At 36.3% G+C, this 19,156-nt stretch overlaps 1 protein-coding gene across 2 annotated transcripts in view; it reads left to right on the top strand.

Moving 5' to 3' along the window:
• The window catches only part of GABRG3 (gamma-aminobutyric acid type A receptor subunit gamma3), a 331,802-nt gene that overhangs the window by 299,624 nt on the left and 13,022 nt on the right, over positions 1 to 19,156 (top strand). For both annotated transcript variants that reach the window (XM_040535635.1, XM_040535644.1), the window contains exon 7: positions 15,125 to 15,277. In XM_040535635.1, coding sequence (XP_040391569.1) covers positions 15,125 to 15,277 — 153 coding nt within the window. The remainder of the gene's footprint in view (positions 1 to 15,124; positions 15,278 to 19,156) is intronic.

The raw sequence follows: 19,156 nt of genomic DNA, 5'->3' as shown, positions 1-19,156 counted from the left end.
TTATAATATTGTCTACTGCATTAAATTATCCAGGCCTTGATTAAAACCACTTAAAATTAATAATTCATGGATGGCATTATAAAAAACACCACAAGGATTGAAAGATATTTCTGAGAGGTCATGGGAACTAATTATGATTGCCATTTCTGATGGAGTTATCTTGCAAGAGTATAGGTCAGTCTGGCTAGTATTTAAAAGTTATCAATTCTATTGGCTTCATCAAAAAATGTGTTTAATGATTATTCAAAAGAACAAATTGCATTTTCTGACGTTAAAATTAAATGTATAGGAAACTCTTAGAGTGCTAATCTCCAAAGTAATTCACAGAGTAAAAGAGAGTAAACTAGAGAAGAAAAACAGTGTGATATGTTGAAATGAGCTAAATCCCATATATCTCTTTGCTTAAAGTAAGAAAGGAATCATATGAAGGAATTAGTGAAACAGAAATGAAGACTGCCTGAGGATAGGTATCTCCAGCTGAGATAAACTAGGTAAATGAAGCTTGATTCAAGGAGAAATGAAAGGAGGAAGTGGTTAGAGATTTCATAAATTCATTTGAAGATGTCCTCAGAATAAAAGCAGATTTAGTTTGGTTTGGTTGTTGTTTTTTGTTGTTGTTGTTGTTGTTGTAGTACTATGGTTATGCAAATGTGCTGTTTTGAGAAGAGCCAAAGCAATTATTTTATGTCAGTAATTAATTACAATATCTACCAAAATCAGTTTAAATCAAACCAGGTTACGAATTGTACTAAGAACTCTTTAACCTTCTTAATTTAGGGTAATGTTTCTGAAAGTTTTGAAAGCAAAAGTCTTCAAGGCTGCAGCAGTTTGCCAAAATTCATTTCTGAATAGATTTTTACAGATGGCCCATGCATCCTTAAAACTGCAGAGAAATGCTGACCAAATGTAGCTACACATAAAACCAAACCAAACCAAAAACAAAACAAAAAAACACAACTCAAGGCTGTGCTCATAGGTGATCTGTCATTTTCAGTTTGATATGTATCAGTACTGTTGTCCTTGTCCTAAAGAAACTCTTACCAATTAATGGAAAAGCAACCTACTTGCATCACATGTAATTCTTCAAGTCCTTCCAAGCACTTTGGTTTTAACAGTCACTCCTATTCATTTTCTGAGAACTTTAGGGGGTTGCACTCAGCATCTCATTAACATTTTATTTATGTACAAAGACACAAACTTTTCCATAACTGATTGGCAGTGCCATAGAAACCTGATTCCAGGGGCTAAACCATGTAATGGCTTAGCACAATAGCCTTTTACCTAAGTACGGCACAAATCTGTTTATTCCCATTATTCCTATCACAAAATTACTGCATATTTGCAAAATTATTGGTAGTCAAGATTTGAATTATGTAGTCCAAAGCAAACAAACAAACAAACAACAACAACAACAAAATCATAAAAAGTATATACACACTATCTTGTTCCTTCCCCAGCTTTTTTGCTGAAGCACTTTTTATTGGAACAAGTGGACACAGCAGTCTTTACTCCATGTTGACAGAAACTCTTGGAACACCTATTTAAACAATGCTGACCTCTACTCTGGGCTAATCTTGTGCCCTTCTGAAATATTGTGTAAATTGCACATCATCGAATGGTCAAAATCTAGTGTTCAGTAAGCAGGTGCTGTCGGCACGGACCCAGCCATGGCACTTGTTTAGAGCACCCTTCAAGGAAGATGCAAGGTCCGAACCTTCAGACTAGTCTTTTTCCTCAAGCCAGCTCTTCCAATCAGGTTGATGCCCACTAAGCATTAATGATCTTACTTAGACTTGTGACCAACCTGTGTAAATAAGGTACTTCATTCCCAAGTCTGTCTTGATGGTATTTAAAATCAGTACAGTTACTGAGAAAAATATGAAAACCTTGCTTATGTGTCTTTCCCAAAATTGACTCTTGCTCATGTAGCTCTTAGACAAAGCAGGTCCCAAATGTGATATATGTGTTCTGTATGTGGTCAGGTTGCAAAGGTGTGTATCCTATTTAAATGGGGCCCTATGTATGAATTTCCCGAGTTTCCTTCTCACAAGGATGAATCATATCACCCCATCTGGTTATTTCTAACCTGTTACCATTTCGTGCATGCAGTATACATATTGTAGCATTCAGATTTGTCTGTGGAAGCAAAGCACAGGACAAAGATAATGCTGGCTGTTAAAAAAAAAAAATAGAGGCTTAAATTAAGATCGCCAAAGAAATTTTCTGGGTGCCCCTCTGGTACCAAATTAAACACCTAGTCTTTGAGTTCCTAAGTTCTTCAGAAATGTAAACATTGCTGTTCAGATTTAATTTGATTGAAATATAGAGAATGTTGTTCCCATGTTCTTCTCCACCAGACCACCAGTGCTGACAGATTGTGTTTGCTTACATAAAACTAGTGTTCTTAGGACGAAAGGCTCAAAAGTGCCTGTTGGTAAGTCTGTGGCATGAATATAGTCACAAGGGACCTTGTATGCTGCAGGTGCCCGGTAGCAGTGGTCCCAAGTGACCCCACTGAGATTGGCAGTCCATCAGTATTACCAAGGCATTCATACAGCTTTAATGTGGGCTGGTGACAGAGCATACTGTACTTAGAGCTTCTTTCATGCTCATGCAATTTACCTTGTAAATACATGACATAAGTGACTTAGAAACCTGTACCTCATTGATTTTCAATAGAGTGAAATGCTTTTGAAAGTGTTACCACCAATATTTAGGCTGCATTCAGCAGAAGACATCCTCTGGGCGAGAGTTCACAAAAATTTTTAATGAAATCAAGGCATGGTTACAATTCCCAGGTCTGCAAGGACCAGAGGTGAAGACTGTTCATGTAGAAAACAAGTGGTGCAACCAGATGTACAAAAAAATTACTAGCTGCCAGCTTCCAGTTATTCTGTTTCACAAGCGCAGCTCTTCAAATATCTAACTGAGCCCTTTTTCATGAATGAAACAGACTTGGCCCTTTCAATCAAATATGCATGAAATCTTAATGTTTTACAGACATTTGGGAAAAAATAACTTTAAGTTACACTCTCTACTGTTTGCTTCTATGTGAAGACTGGAGTGCCAACTACCACAGCAGCACAGTCATTAAATAGTAAAAAAAAAATGAATAAATAGATTCTTCCATGTTTAAACATTCTCAAGTTGTCCTCCTCTTATAAGTAGTTGGCTGAAGTTGCTGAATTTTTGAGGACTTTTAATGTTACAATTAGTGTTCATCTCATGTATCTTTTAAATTGCACAGATCTGACACAGTTCTCAAACTTCATTTGAGTGGACCTTGTCTTTCATGTTGATTCATGGGTCAAAGTATAGCAGGCCATTCTACTCCCCCCAGAACTCATACATTTTTAGGTAATTTCATTGGTATTTGTTTTTGATGAAAACTGGAACCTGTAAAGTAATAGTCAAAGATATTATTCTGTGCTCTTCAAAAAGTTACCATGGTTGAAAAATAAATCCATAGTTTGGTCTGGCTTCATTACACAGGATTCTTTTTGCTTGCCAAAAACTAATTAATTTCTGGCATCAGTGGATGTAGGTATGTTCCTGCACTATAGCTGCTTCACTTTACATTCCACCATGAACTATGAATGAAACATTATCCTAGCATCCCTGAACAACTTATTCTGCTCACCCCTTTCTTCAGAATTTTATGAGTCCTTTCTTCTCTCTGCAGTTCTTCATGCTCACACTTCCTCTCCCATACAGGGAAGATGCAGAAAGACCTGCAGGCCTTTGGCCAGGAGTGAAGAGATTTATTAAAAGGTGTTACTGGAAGGTATTCAGGGTAAACAGCTCTAGTCTTTAATTTGCAATAGGGATAGCACTGGTAGTTTTTCTGACAGTATGTAGTTTAAGAGGAGGCCCTTAAAAATTCAATGCATATTATTCTTCCGTAACTTAAATATTTCACACTGCAGAATATCAGATAAAGAGAATTCATCAATAAGTAAAAGCAATTCCTTAGAGAGAGCAAGCAATACCAACAGATGGGATAAATCTCTGATTTTATGTCTTTAACAATTTTAAGCTAACATTATTGGCACGTTAAAGCCAAGTTTATTGCCAGCTGAACTAAAAGAAGGAAATACTTCTGATGAAAACCAGTGAAAGTTTGTGAGCTTGCAGTACAGAAATGAAAAATATTACTCATAAATAGGGATGAACATATGAGAAGTAGTTGGATTTGGATGAGATTTAGGCTGGCTTTTTCATTCATCACAAAGGAAGTAGGAAGTACCAAACAGACTAAATAATCCAGGAGGGCAGTACATTAAAACAAAAAGGGCTATTAGTAACAGAAAAGAGGGAGCTTTTGGTTAGCACAAAATTAATTTATTAACAGCACATTGCTACAAAGGCACTAGGGGATATAAAGGAGAAAACATGAAATGAATACCAGAGGTATAAACTAGGGAAATCAATAAAGGTAAGAGGGATTGCTTACTTATGAACATACATTTTAAAAGGTCATATCAATGAAATCTGAAGAGACGAAATAGTCACTGTTGGGAATGTAAGAAAGACTGATAATAATCCAGTAAGAAAGGCTTGAGTAGGCAAATAAAGAGCTACAATAACACTTAGACAATGCATTAACTTTTTCCAGCTATCAAATATATTGGAAATAAATAATTAGGAATGCATATGGATCAATATTTTTCTTTATTCTACCAGATAAAAGAGCAAACAGAATGCAAGCTTCCATGGGTTACAGACTACCAAATAGCTCCGTAGAAAAACATAACACATCTACCTACAACTTAAAGTGAAAAATAGCTGTGCATGACAGCTTTAATCTGAAAGACTACACCAGAAAACCCCTTCTGCAAACACTATTATCTCTTGGAATTTCTTGACATTGCCTTTTACAACTTCTTAGCTCAAAAAGCATTGCCTCTAGCATGCAGAAATTCTGTGTGAGATAGAAAGTTAAAATGTAAAAGAAAAACTTAGTATTATAGGGTTTTCGAATGAGACTAATCATTTATTCTTTTCCATTTGCGGGAAATTGTGAATATATGTTACCAGCCATTTCCTCACCACAACTTCTTCATTAAGCCTTTATTTGATTAACATATCCTTTGGTAAATTGATAATAATTGTTTAAAGGTTTGACCAGGGATCACTACTGCCCATTTGTAACAATTTTTCATGGAAATTTTGGTGGACTAAGGAGAAACAATACAGGTTGGGTTTTATTTTACATTTTAAAAAAACTCGAAATAGACCAACCAAAGTAATTGCAGGCCTTTTATCCTGGCATTGATCTCAGTCAAAGTAGTGTGACATCTGATCCAGGAATGGATTAATACAAACATGGAGGATAATATAATTAACACCAATAAACATTGATTCATAGAAACTAGCTCCTGTCAAACTAACTCAATATCATCTTATGAGTTTATACATTTGTGCTGTTATAATGTACATTTTTAAGACATGTCACTTGATGCAATATGACATTTTGATTAAGAAGCTACAGTGATAAGAAAATCATTGTTGCATATACGAAAGGATTAAATTTTGACTACCTGGTAATATTCAAGACAGCTTAAAAACATTACTCATCAGGACCCTCTGTTCAGATGTTATGTTTTCTGGCTTGATGCTATTTAGTACTTTTTATTAATGATGGAAAAGCAAATGTAACATTAAAACTCATTAAGTTTATAGGTGACACAACGACTGAGGGAGTGGTCAATAATGAGAAGGACAAGTCAGGATGGAAAGATGTTCAGATAGTTTTGTAGCCTGAATTCAAGTCTAATAGGCATTTCAGTACTACTGGACATCTGTTTGGGATTGAAGCCCATGGATTTTGCTTTCCCAGAACTGGAGAACTGTCATTCTGAGTGCTGCAGGTCTAAAGGTTCTGGGATATTTCTTGTCAATTAATAATCAGTTTAAAATATACTCCTGGTGTGAAGGTACGGCCAAAATACTGAGCACAGATATTGGGTACATAGGCAGAGAAATATCATCTAGAAGAAAGGCATTTATTCTATCTCTATATCATATGCAACTGCTATTAAAATAAGACCTAACTCTGATGGCTGTAATTCAGGAGTTATTTTGAAAATACATGAAAGAGTAATAAGATTTATTAGAGACCGGAAATCATTCCCTGTGTTAAGAGACTATAAGTGTTTATCTTGAAGGACAAAGGGTAGTTGATTAACATCTCTACATACCTGCATAAGAAAAAGAAAACCAATCAGTCCTTCAGTCTAGCAAAGATTTATTAAGACTCAAGGTCTGAGTTGATGCTAGACAACTGCAGATTAAGAAAAAAAGCACCTGTTTTTATTAGTGAAAATGAGTAAGCCCTGAAAGAACTTCAAGGACTGCAGTACAACTCCCATTGCTGAAAAATGTTATATGAATATAGGATGCCTTTCTGAAAGATGTTCTACTATATCCATAATTATTGGGTTTATAGCAGTGATTAGTTCAGAGAAATCTGATACACCAGAGAAAGTGAGACCACATGACCACCATAGCCTCTTCCAGGGTGCAATAAGAAGAACTGGGGTAAGCTTCCACTGGTGAGATACCATTTAAACCTCTGAAAAGATTATAAGAAAAATTATGCCACAAGAGCGTATGTTAGGGACAGATGAGGTGAACTAGATGTCACTATAGACAGGAAGAAATGGGCACAGTTAAGTGAAATATGTCAATAGTACAGTCACGAATGGTGGTAAGGCCAAACTCTTGAATGTTTTATTTGAACAAAAAGAATCAGTATTTCAGGTCAAATAAAATGTTGCACTTCCATTATTTAAAAAAAAAAAAAAAAAAAAAAAAGTGTTTAAAATTAGATTCTTTGGAAGAAAAATAGATCACTTAATTGGGAAAAGTTGAATTGGGATTTTTTTGATAAAATGAAAACTATTTCAATTTTTTCTGGAATTACAAGTTCACCAAACCCAGTCCTGTGGGACTTCACAGCAAACTTCAGTACAAAGGGGCCTCCTTCCAGAAACAGCAGCTCTCATAAGAAGTTCAATCCTAATTAAATAAAGAAGTGATGAGCATTGACAGATGACATAAAACTTGGGGTTTTATGCACAGTCCTTAATGTTGTATCTTCCCAGATCTCCTACAGTATTTGATACCCCATGGAGCATCAAGAATGTTCTGTTCTAAAAGCATTGCACCCATCAACAAAACTGCTCTCTCTCAAAACAAACAAACAAAAAACAAACAAACAAACAAACAAACAAGACCCTACATAAATGACACTCATTTTCTCTACAATCCTTTGCCTACTTTCATGGCAACAGGCAGCTATTTTAATAATAGGTAGTTTAAAATAGGTAATTTACTACTGTTTTTATTTCATCTGCTTTTACTTGCCTTTATTCTTTAAGAAAAAAAAATCTAGATATGGTAAATAGCAAAATCTTCTTATGAATAAAGAGCAACGGATCATGCATGCTACACCATATTCGTTTATTGAATTTCTCTCAGCTTGATGCATGAATGCAAAAGGAGGTTATGTGTGAAGCTTTTCTTCTGTTAAGTGAGGAATCAAGCTGGACTTTTAGCCGTGGATCGAATTCTTGCTTGTGGTGTAATATATTTTTATTGTCATTATATGGCTTGATGAAATTGCATTTTTTGAGGATTTTCCATTATTAGTACCTTACAATAGTCAAATTAAAAATCCATCATCTTCATTAGTACCCTATTTGAAAGAATATACAAAATGATACTTTATGTTCTAAACCAAAAATGTCATTATGCCTAAAGATAATAGGCCTGAACAGTCTGAAAGCAATTCTGATGCTTGTAATGCTCTTGTAACATCATGTAGAGAAATAATATATTATAACTTCACATAGACTTCTTTGGAGGAGCGTATTATGTGCAGTAGCAGGACTGGGAAGAATGAACAGTAGGATATGGCAGAGCAGGCTATATAAGTATAAAAGCATGTAAATATGTAAGTACACAAATAAGCAAAACATTCTTAATCATGTAAACAAACACTATCATCATTCATAAGTTTTGTTGCAAAGCTTGTATTTTGAGAATTAATTTTGGAGGTCAGTTATATTAATGTCTGTTGATCTATCTCCTCAGTACCTTCAAAGAATTCCATAAACTTAACAGATTTGGGCTACAGCTACATACAATGTAATGATAACATTGGAATCAAAAACAACTGCTTTTGAAAGTGCTGGTACAGCACTGAATTGGTTAGGGCACAAGAAATAAAAGGGTCTTTTAATTATTCAATTTCAGTTCTTCATTAAAAGTTCAATTATACAACCTATGTATGCAAATAATTCTGAAAAGAATATCAGTAGAAAGAAATTAGAGCTTTAGACAACTTCATTGTTTTTCCAGATTTAATGATATATGCCAGAATCAGAGAATGAAATAACTGTAATTGTTGGAAATATAGTCAATACCTTTTAAAAGCAGGCAATAGTTCATTTAACAAAACTGTTGTTTTACATAAATCTTTTGAGAATGCTACTTGCATCAAAGAAAATGAAACTTCACTGTGTAAGGAAGAACAAATAACATAAATGCAAATTTTGATAGTGATATAAAGGAATTCATAGCTTTAAATAAAAATATGATCCTCGATATTATATTCTTCATGTCATTACACACACAAAACCAAACCAAACCAAACCAAACCAAACTTTAAAGTTTTTCTGTTCTGATAATTTAGGACAAAGTCTTGGTCTTTCCTGAGTTACAAAAAAAATGTTCCCTTCAGACAACTTGGGATCTGGTCTTTGCTTTTCACTCTCCAGAGTAATCTGATAATATTTGATTTTTATTACACACACTTACAAGTATGTATTTGCATATAACTAAGAATGATGTCTACCAGCAGAAGCAATGCTGTTGCTGTTAGTTTCCTTTTTTTTTTTTTTTCTTTTTTCTTTTTGCTATATACTGGCGTAGTAGTTTGTCTATGATAACATAAGTAATTAATTGGCACTCATGGTGTGTGCATGTATTTCTGGAAAATCTGTATTTCAGGTGTAAGCGCTGAAAGCCAGCTCTGGGCTACACTGTGCTTATGCTTGTGCATGTGCACAGGCACATACACATACACACACTGGTGAGGACAAAGGCAATTATAAATTCACAAACTGAGAGATTTGGGACACAGAAGGTTGGGTTTTTGTTTGTTTTCCTTTTCCTTCTCTGAATTAGGCAGGGTTGCAGGGTTGCATTTTGTATCACAATCTCTATTTTTGACTGATTTTGTGCTGAAATGTTCTTTCCAGATTGCGCAAATCTGGAACCCAAAACCAGCTCTTGAACTTGAAACTTTCATGTTCCCTGTTGATACCAGCACTACCACAAGTATGAGTCCCAAAAACTTCTGTACATACTGACTTAGATTAAAATTTGTTTTCCACTGGTTTTACTTGTCATCTGTCTTGCCAATGTATTCAACAACAGGAGCAATCCTTGGCTTTAGCTAACAGTTTTCAAATCACCCATATTACAGCTCTACCATGGCATCAGAGAAAAGAATTGTAAATGAAGGCCTTTGTCACTCAAGGACACCACTGTATGCCTGATGGGCAGTGACCAAACTGGTAGAAAAATTTCAGCTTATTAAGAAATCACAGAAGCCTAGTTCAGGAAAGAAAAAGGGAAACTTCGATAATTAAATTTAAAAAACAGATTGGGAGGAAGTGAAGAGTGAATGGCATTATTAAATAGGGTCTTCTCTTGGCTTCCAAATAAAAACAAAATGAAAAAAAAAAAGTAGCACTGAAGATTAGAACATTAGATTGCTAGGTAAATTTGGTAATAAAGAAGATACCTCAATGCACTCTTGGTGTTTTTGCTGATAAAGAAATACTCATGACATACAGTGTGAGTCCTCCTTCTAATGATTATGCTTTTGTTTTTTTCCTTTTTTTTTTTCCCCTCTGCAATTAAACTCTCACAAGTTGGATAAACTCTGCCACTCATTATTCTCCAGTCCTGATGATGGAGCATTATAGTGTAAGCTTCCACTTACATGCTGAAATTGTTCTATGTGTACATCATCGTTTTATATTGCAGTCTTTGTAAAGTCATTCATCCTTTAGCTTTTTTTCTAAGATAATTGGGATTGCAGTACATGTTAAGCTCAGAGTATAATGGGAGGATTAATCTATGTATTATATAAAATGATTTACAGTATATCATGTTGTGTTTGTGTAAGCTTTTCTTAAAATAATGTAACCAATTGCATTCTACTCAAATATTTCACCTTTAAGGCCACTGTTCTTGGTGAAATGTAAACAAACTCCCAGCAGTTCTGTCAACCACGCCCTTAGTCTTCAATAGCAAATAGAAACGGACTATAACCTAACACTGTTCATCAAAATCCACAGTGGTTATTCCTTAAAAAAAAAATCATTATTGTTCCAAATGGTGTCCTACTTTCATACTAAAATGTTAAACTAATACAAGTCCTATGGGTCACAGACAACAGTCCTTTTGGTTTCATGGGAAGCCTGGCTGCACTATTCCTGGTACTCCAGATTTGCTGCTTCCAGATGCACTTTTGTTCTCATTATAGAAAACTGGTCAGGCACTATTTTGCCTCAAGGTAATTTTCATTATTTCAGTGAATTGGTCTGACAGTACAGTTAAAAGTTAGTTTGCCTTCCTGGGAAATTCTTTCAGCTGTTAAAAAGTAGAATTCCTCTCTGAGCTTCAAAGTGAAGTTTCTTACTATTAGCTATTTCAGTGGTTCATAGCCAGGCAATCACTCTGTTATTACTTTTAAACCAAATACACTGAGTTAATGATATGCAGTTTGGAAGGAGGCTTTTCCATCTTGTCTGCACTGCAGGGTTTTGTCACTTAATGAGCCCCAACTCCTCTCCTAGCAGTCACAGTAATGGCAGGTGGAGCTCTGAAGGCTGGTGAAGGAGCAAGGAGGCTGAGTGCAGTGTTTGAAAGCTTTTTCTCTCCTTCAGGTTGCTTGTGCCTGCAGGATGTGCAGAACAGATCACAGGTCAGGTCTCTTCAAAGAGAGAGTTTCTTTGTTCTGAAAATTAGTTCTCCACAAACCTTAAATACCTGTCAAATTATTTTGTGTGTATAGAGAAAGTCATATATATAATATGGTTACTTTCCATTAAACTGAAGCAAAGTGCTTTTAGATATATAGAGGATAATGTAGGTTTCTAGAAGGAGTAGTTTAAACTTTAATAACAGTAATGTATTTTGAAGCAGTGCATCAAACAGACAGCCATTTCACAGACAAGCCTGCTCTTCTGTATGCGAAGAGACAATCCAGGTGTCTCAAAAGAAGCTGACTTTTCTGAGGACAGAAGAACCAAGTGGTCACTTAGTTGCAAATCATAATTTACCATAGCTATTAAAAATGCATCTAGTACATGTTGCACAGAAAAGTGCTTGGCTTTGACAGCAATCCCAACATTTATGCTTTCAGTTGCCATTTCAGCAGTGATTTTCTCCTCCTCCTCCTATGCATTTCCATCAATATTCATATTCTCCAAGCTGTATCCTCTCCAAGTACTGTGAGAGTACTGTAGGAGAACCAGCTAATTCTAATCTTAAAAGTTTTACCTCTCCCTTGTGCCAGTAATTCCACTGAACCAAACTGTTCTCCCGATGTCTTTGTATATCGTCTGTCAGCGTGTAAGGTAAAGTATGGCACAGAGAGTACAATATAAGTCGGTTATGTACAGCTGCTGCCTTTGTGACTGGGTCTCTCTTCTTCACATGAGAATTTTTGTGTGAATTTCAGACAAGAAAAGAGGTTAGTGGATAAATGAATGCAGACAGTCATCCTAGGATTTCATCTTCACTGGGTGCTTATTAGACAGCTATGGGACTTTGTTGGCTATTTGGGAATTTGCAGTTCTTTGTAAAATTCAGTCCAGTCATGGTTTCTGCAAATAAAGGATATTGTGGTCGGTTTTTTATTTGAGAGAAAAAGATGATGAAAAGTTCTGTTGTAATAAAAAGCAGTGGAAGGAATGGAGGATTGAGATAGATGAATGGAGAACAAGCAGAGAAAGAGTTGTGCATGGCTTCCAGGAAGAGGGCATCAAGTTGAACCATGAAACAAGGGAGGAAAGTAAATAAAATATCCTTTAAAAAGTTAAGAAGTTTATTATATGTAGATAATTAACTTTAGCACCCTAACAGAAGTAGAACAATTTTCTGAAGAAACTTTCACCATGGAATCAGGGGATGTGATTGACTCCTTGGATCATCTACAGTGATCTAGGTATCTACCATCTAGAGTGATCTAAGTATCTACAGTGTCTTTGTCCACATTTGATACTATCATTCACCCTTTTTAATCTCTGGCAACAAATGTAAATATTTCGGGCACATTCACCTCCTTCTAAAGTTACCTCCTTCTGAAGTAAACCTCTAAAACAGATTAGACAAAACACATACTAGAAGTACCAATTTCTCTTCATTGGGTAAACAAAGGAGGCCACGATGTGCAGGTCATCTGTAGAATCTGCCTTTTAGATGTCTAAAGACAGGTGAAGTGAATCATACCTGAAATACAATGAATATGTTCCTGGCTAAATGTGAATGCTCTCTGTCGTTTAATCTATGCCTCAGTGTTCCTGTCTGCAAAATAGTTGAAATGCTTGTTATTTTTCTACCGCTCTCAGTTTGTCAGGTTTATTTCTGTTGAAGATCTTGGAAGCAGAATCTATCTTACTAGAGAGTATCTTGCCATCCATATCTAGCTTCACTCTTATTTGCTCTGCTGTATATCACTGTAATGCAAGTCAGCGGATTAGAGACCTGTGTGTGTACTGGAATTGAGTGTATCATACATTGTGGTACACGACGAGAAGACAGCAGCTTGCTTTGGTTTCTATTATTCTCAATCAGCTTATCAGTAGATGTGCAGTTCTAGATACAATAACTAAGAGAAAATGTAAGGACCTGGTACATTTTCTATAGTTTCTTATTTCCTTTTTAGCTCATCCATCTACCTCAACAGACAGCATCTGAAACATTATCTTAACCTTTTTTCATGGTAGTTGGGTTTGTTCCTGTCAGTAGAAGCACTGGTTTACACAGCCTCTGAATTCGTACTCCTATTTCTGCCAAATTACCTCAGCTGTTGTAGAGTAAATCTTTCTTCAGTACAGTAAACCAGATTAGGAAACTGATGTAATTTAAAAATAAACCGGAAGAAGCAATGGTTACTTACCCATGTCAATTCCTTGGTGCTGTTCCTTGCACAGAGAAAAGTACTGTGAATCAGTGGAATGAAAGTAACCCCCTGCCTGTGAACACCCCACAAGACTCTCTATGCCATGATGTACTTCAATGCTTCTTACTTGTAACAGCACTGGGCTCTTTCATTAAAGCTCTGCCCTTATATGCCAAACACCTGAGTCTTTTGGAATGATGTCCAACTTCTCAGGGTCATAAGGTTTGTACTTGCACAGTACTCATGAAAATGCACAGGCTAATCTAACAGAGGCGTGATAGAAGCACCTACAGGCTTATCAAATCTCTTCCAAATATATCTATCTCAGAATAGAGATATATAATATATAATTATAATAAAAATTATAATATATAATACTTACACATAGAACATTTCCTACTGACACATTGTTCTAAGTTTCTGTCCCCAGATGCCATCCTCATATATATTTATTTACCTTTGACTTTGCCATTTATGGTAGTTCACTCATATTATATTGGCCTTTGGTGTGTCTTTAGGTGGAAGTTATTTTTACTGAATTAATTTATTTTCTACGTCATATTTAGCTATAGTCAAATACCAACTGTATTTAATTCTTTTGTTCATATTCTTTCTGATACTAGAAAAATATGCTTTAATTTGTCTTAAATCCGAATTAACTCATTCTGCCTCTACTGGGAAGAGTCACGTATACATTTCTTCGGGGATTAATCTCTCCATGTTACCAATTTCTTCGGTCTTCTGGAGTTTTACAGCAACAGGACAGAGTTACCTACCTATAGGAAATCATCTCTTCTGCAAATATCTTATTCTACAAAATCAAGGCTTGTAACAAGAAGTAATATAATTTATTATTCAAGTGATGTAATCAGATTAAAAAAAAAAAATCTCAGATGTATAAACTCTTATTCACATCTAAAATGGAATCAACAAACATACTTCAAGCAAAGTACAGATATTGGTCTCAGTTCAGTTTCATTATTGTTAATCACTGTGACTGTCTGAGAGAAAAGGATTGTTAACAGCTGTGAAGCTGCGGGAGTTACTGGTAAGGATAGAGGTGATAAGGTCGGTAGCCTCTACTGGGTAGAGAGAGAGGGACAGATTATTATCCCCTGTGGAGTCATAAAGGTTAGCAGAAGAGAGACTGTGAGGAAAATCACATAATGTGAGATAAACCAGCCTTCTTACTGAGCTCTTGATATTATGATTTTTAGTATCCAGCAGAATAATAAACATTATATCCAGGCTCATCTTCTGAAAGTTAACAGATACTACGAGTGACCACTACTGCTTTGAGATGGAGGAATGCTGACAAAAACAGACTCTTGATTTGTAGTGATGAGACCTTTAAAAGCATACAGTCTGACCTCCTTCACCAGCACTGAAGCTCTATTGTCTATAACTAACTTCTTATGTAAAGGCATATCGATGTGCATGCTACACTTGGCATAAAGACCCCTAGCACCTGACTCAAATCTCAGAAAAAGATAACAGAAGTCACTCAAACCTGAAATGAGGGCAGAGAAGGCAAAGTTTGTTGAAAGAGGGATTTTGTGTGCTTAGTTACAGAATCTGATGAGTGATGGTAGATTCAAGTTTGTGGCCATGTAGCCATCCAGAAATATCAACTCTGGAAAGCCAAGATGCCTTTCAAAAACTTTCTCATCCAGAATGATTCCTGAGAGCCTCTGTCTGTCCAAATATGTCAACATTTCCACAGAGACCTAAAAATCAAGGAAATTAGAATGAAAAGGCTTATTTAAATTCTATTTCATACAAGTATTACAACACAGATGCTGCCAAAACACTAAGAAATATCTCATATGCAACATTTTATGAGGCTTAAAAGAGCAGCTCAATGAACAACTGCCTTTATCTAACCACAATGTCAATTTATTTTCTGTGCTATTACTGCAGGTGATTATGTAGTCATGACTATATACTTCGACTTAAGTAGAAGAATGGGATACTTCACTATTCAAACGTACATTCCCTGTATATTAACAGTTGTTCTTTCCTGGGTATCCTTTTGGATTAAAAAAGATGCCACACCAGCAAGAACAGCATTAGGTAAGTTGTTAATAGTTCCTTTCTCTGCTCTTTTAATGTAGTTCCTCCACTGTCATTTGAAAATGTCAGCTTCCTTTCAAAGACACAGCAAGATATATGCTCTGGATTAATGTTACCATGTCTTGCAGACCTGGATATATTTATCATTGAAGCATTTGGTTTTCTGGCTTTAAGAGGGTAATTTAAAGTAAACTACCCTGGCCCTTTGAAATGACACTGCCACCTATTTTGCATAATATTCTAGAATTAATGGCTGTCTCTTTCTTCTCACTATGGTATTTTGGTGACATTTTTCAAGAATTAATTAATTGCACTGCTGGCTTCCTTCTCTTCTGAAATGCTTCCCCACAGGATATAATGTCCTATGTATCCTGAAAACTGTAGGATATAATAACATTAACTCATTCAAGGTGTTTTAAGCTTGTCCACTTGAAGTTAAGCTCCACACTAGGTGTATAGATATTTTTCACAGGTTGTAGAGGAAAAAGTTGCTGGAAAGAAAAAATGCTGTAGAGAAGAAGTGCTGGAAAAGGTTTTTCAGCAGCTTATTTATGTCAGGACTGTTGTGTGCATTTTGGCATTGTGCTTTGGGATACACTCAGAAACTTTGACCATTTACTCTTATGTCTATATGAAAACCTGCAAGTTTTGCAAGTTTCAATGGCATAGGGCTGTATAATAGCCAAATACAGGTGTAAAGCAGAATTGAAGGAAAAAAAAAAAAAAAAAAAAAAAAAAAACATTTTACTCCTGAGCTGCAAATAACTAATTTTTTCAGAAGTCTAGGAAAAAGGGGAGGTTGTATCAAGGTTTACATGTCTGTTTTCAAGAGCAAATGTTAGCATTCCCAGCTATTCATTGCTTATTCCTGCTGGAGTTTCTCACCATCTCCATTTAACCAGCTAGACCCTCTGTATCATTTAAATACAAACCAACAAGTTATTAAAAACCCACCTGCCCAATTTTTTGCACAGAAATGGATAGGAAACATTTGTAAGAGAACCTGAGTCCCCAGGTTTGAGAGGGTGATACTGCTGCAAGGAATTACTGAAGGACAAAGGCTGCAGACCAGCTGAGCCTTCTCAGAGGTCACAAGAAGGCAGCAGGCATGGTGTCCTCAAGGGATGCTGTGTGGTCGCAGGTCTTCATTCAACCACAGGATAGAAAAGGCCATTTGTATGAACCTTTTGTATCCCCTAAATAGCTGATCAAGGGCCAACAGTATTTTTAATCCTTTTCCACCCAAATAACTAAGCCTTTACCAGAAATGCTTGTTACTTCTCATGTGAATCCATTTCTGTTAGCTCCCTTCCAAACACCAAAGCAGAGGCACAGTACTTGATCTCAAGAAGAAGACAACTTATTCAACTGTGCAGCTTATATACAGTTCTTCAAAAGGACTTGTCCTGTTCCTGTCTGTCCCTCTCCTGCACTAATAAATCTGAGCAGCCACCAATTTTAAGAGTTCTATAGTTTCCAACAGAAACCCCCTGAAGGCTCTGAAGTGGGAAAAAAAAAAAAAAAGAAAAAAAGAAAAAAAAAAGTGTTAAGATTTTGAAGCCCATTCACTTTGAAAGAGATTTTAGCTGCTAAGTCCCTTGAACTCTTACAGAAGTCTGATTCCACTTTCTAAGTCCTTGACTTATGCAAAAAAAGCATATGGCCATCTATTCAGGGTGTGCTAAGGCACAGGATAAAAATCTTCTTCCTCCTAAAACTTCTGTGTTTCAATAGCTTAACTTTCCACTGGATGACAGAAGAAATACCATATCCTTACCATATCCTCTAAGTGTAAATTCCTTAATAGCCTCAACTTTATTTAAGCAATGAAGCTGTATGCCAGCCATTCCTGCTATCAGTCCTTTCTAGGTGGAGGTTATCTCAGCTTTAAATCTTAGCAAGTGACAAAGGGCATCTTTCAAGCCAAGAGCAGCTCAGTGACATGAAGCTATACAGCAGAATCAATAGGAAGAAAAGTCTCAGAAAACCTATAATAAGACAACTGCAAACAGGCATCACTGGTTCATATTTTACAGATAATTCTGCGCTAAAACCCATTTTTCATGAGGTCAGCACAAGACCATAATCTCCCAGATTTGCTCCAGAAGTTAGTAAAACTAACAAACATAGCACTTCTGACCATTAAAAGCCATGTGGCATCACATGGGTCCAGTTTGCTGAGGTAATTTTCTGAGAAAGGAATGTTCAGTCTTCATTTCCCTTCTGTGAATGCCAAAGTGCCTTTATGTTGTGGCTCTGTTAACATGATGGACCCTAAGACTAAGAGTTATTCTGTGACTTCCTCCACCTCCAGGGATGTGTGAAGATGGCCCAAAGGTGAGGATGGAGCAGCTGTGTGATTGTCTGTTCCTGGCTGCATAGACTTGCCTCTGGTGACCACAAATTGAGCAATAGACCTTTAACATAATTCCCTGCTGAATAACTTTCTTCTTAAATTGGATGGCTCATTGGAGATAACGAAAGATTGGCCACGCTCTGTCTTTTTTAACTAGGAGTGGAAAGCCCTATGTGTGTGCAGAGAGTCACACAGCATCAATTTGGGTTATCGTTCATAATGCTTAATTTATTTAAGAGAAAAGAAAAAAGGGAGGAAAGGTGTCTAACAGATTGCATTACTAATTTTCTGGAAGAAGCATTCATATCTTGTCCCTGATGGAAGTTCCCTACACCGTATAGCTCATTTTTTCAATTAATTAGACTCAGAAGTAGGTTAGAGCTCTGGTCACAACAGTGTTACTCTCCCTGCCTCACCCCCATAACCAGCAGGAACTTCAGAGGAAAAATGTATTCCTATATTGAGGTCATGAACTGAGATGTTTCAAGGCTGTATTCAATGGCAATAGTGACTAATTCCTAAAACTCTCATAGAGAATTTAATTACTGGGCTAAAATATAACTTTTTTTATAAATAAAGTCAAATGACTACAAAATGTATGTATGTGGGTCACCTCTTTCTGTGCACAGAGTCCTGTTGCTCCCAAATTGCAAATGGCCTCTTGACTCTTGGGATGCAGTAAGCAGATGTTCCCAGTTTACTGTAGGTCTGCTTGTATAACACAGACTATAAATCTGTCTGAGCAACAACACACACTTGCACATTTGGAGAATGGCACATGGTGAAATTGTGAGTAATACAGCCAAAGGCAAACCACTGAAATTGTCCCGCTAATTAGTTGAAATGAATTGTAGACTCAGTGCACCAAAAATGCCCCAAGTATAACTGCATTAATGTAAAGGACTAGCATCATGGAAACATTTCACTCTCTGAAATTAATGAGTAATTTCCTAAGCTATTGGCAACTACTCAGGGTTACATGAAGGACGGGTTTTACCCCTTTCTGAATAACTTTAAGTAATAAGCTATTTCTATGCTGGAAAAACTAAATGCAATCAGGGGTATTTGACTGAGGGGAAAAATGGGACCTAATAATCCTTTCAGCAGCACTGTCCAGAGGCAGCAAAGTGCTCTTTGAGGGGCTGAGGCCCAGAGCGACAATGTGACTCACTCCAGGCCACCTGAAGAGTCAGTGGGAAAATGGAAATAGAATTTGAGTGTTGGATGAGAACCATGTTTTGTGATCCCTGCTTATATTACTCTCCATTCAAAGAGAGAAAAAAAAAAATGGCTCTCTGCTGTTTCTGCCCATCTCTAGTAATCAAAATGATCTTCTCCCAGTGTTCACAGTCAAGAACAGACAGCAAGTGTCTGAAGAAAAGTTATGATCTGGAAAATAAGAGGTTGTTTTTCTCAAGGATGAAGGGAATTAAGTTAAACTGAAGCTTTCATCTGAGCTTTCCCCCTGCTTTTTTAAAATGGGTATAACATATAATATGACTGGGCAGTTGCTATACAGCAAC

This window comes from Cygnus olor, chromosome 1 (genome assembly GCF_009769625.2).
Source record: "Cygnus olor isolate bCygOlo1 chromosome 1, bCygOlo1.pri.v2, whole genome shotgun sequence".
NCBI lineage: Eukaryota > Metazoa > Chordata > Aves > Anseriformes > Anatidae > Cygnus > Cygnus olor.
This window is presented reverse-complemented; position numbering and strand designations above follow the sequence as displayed.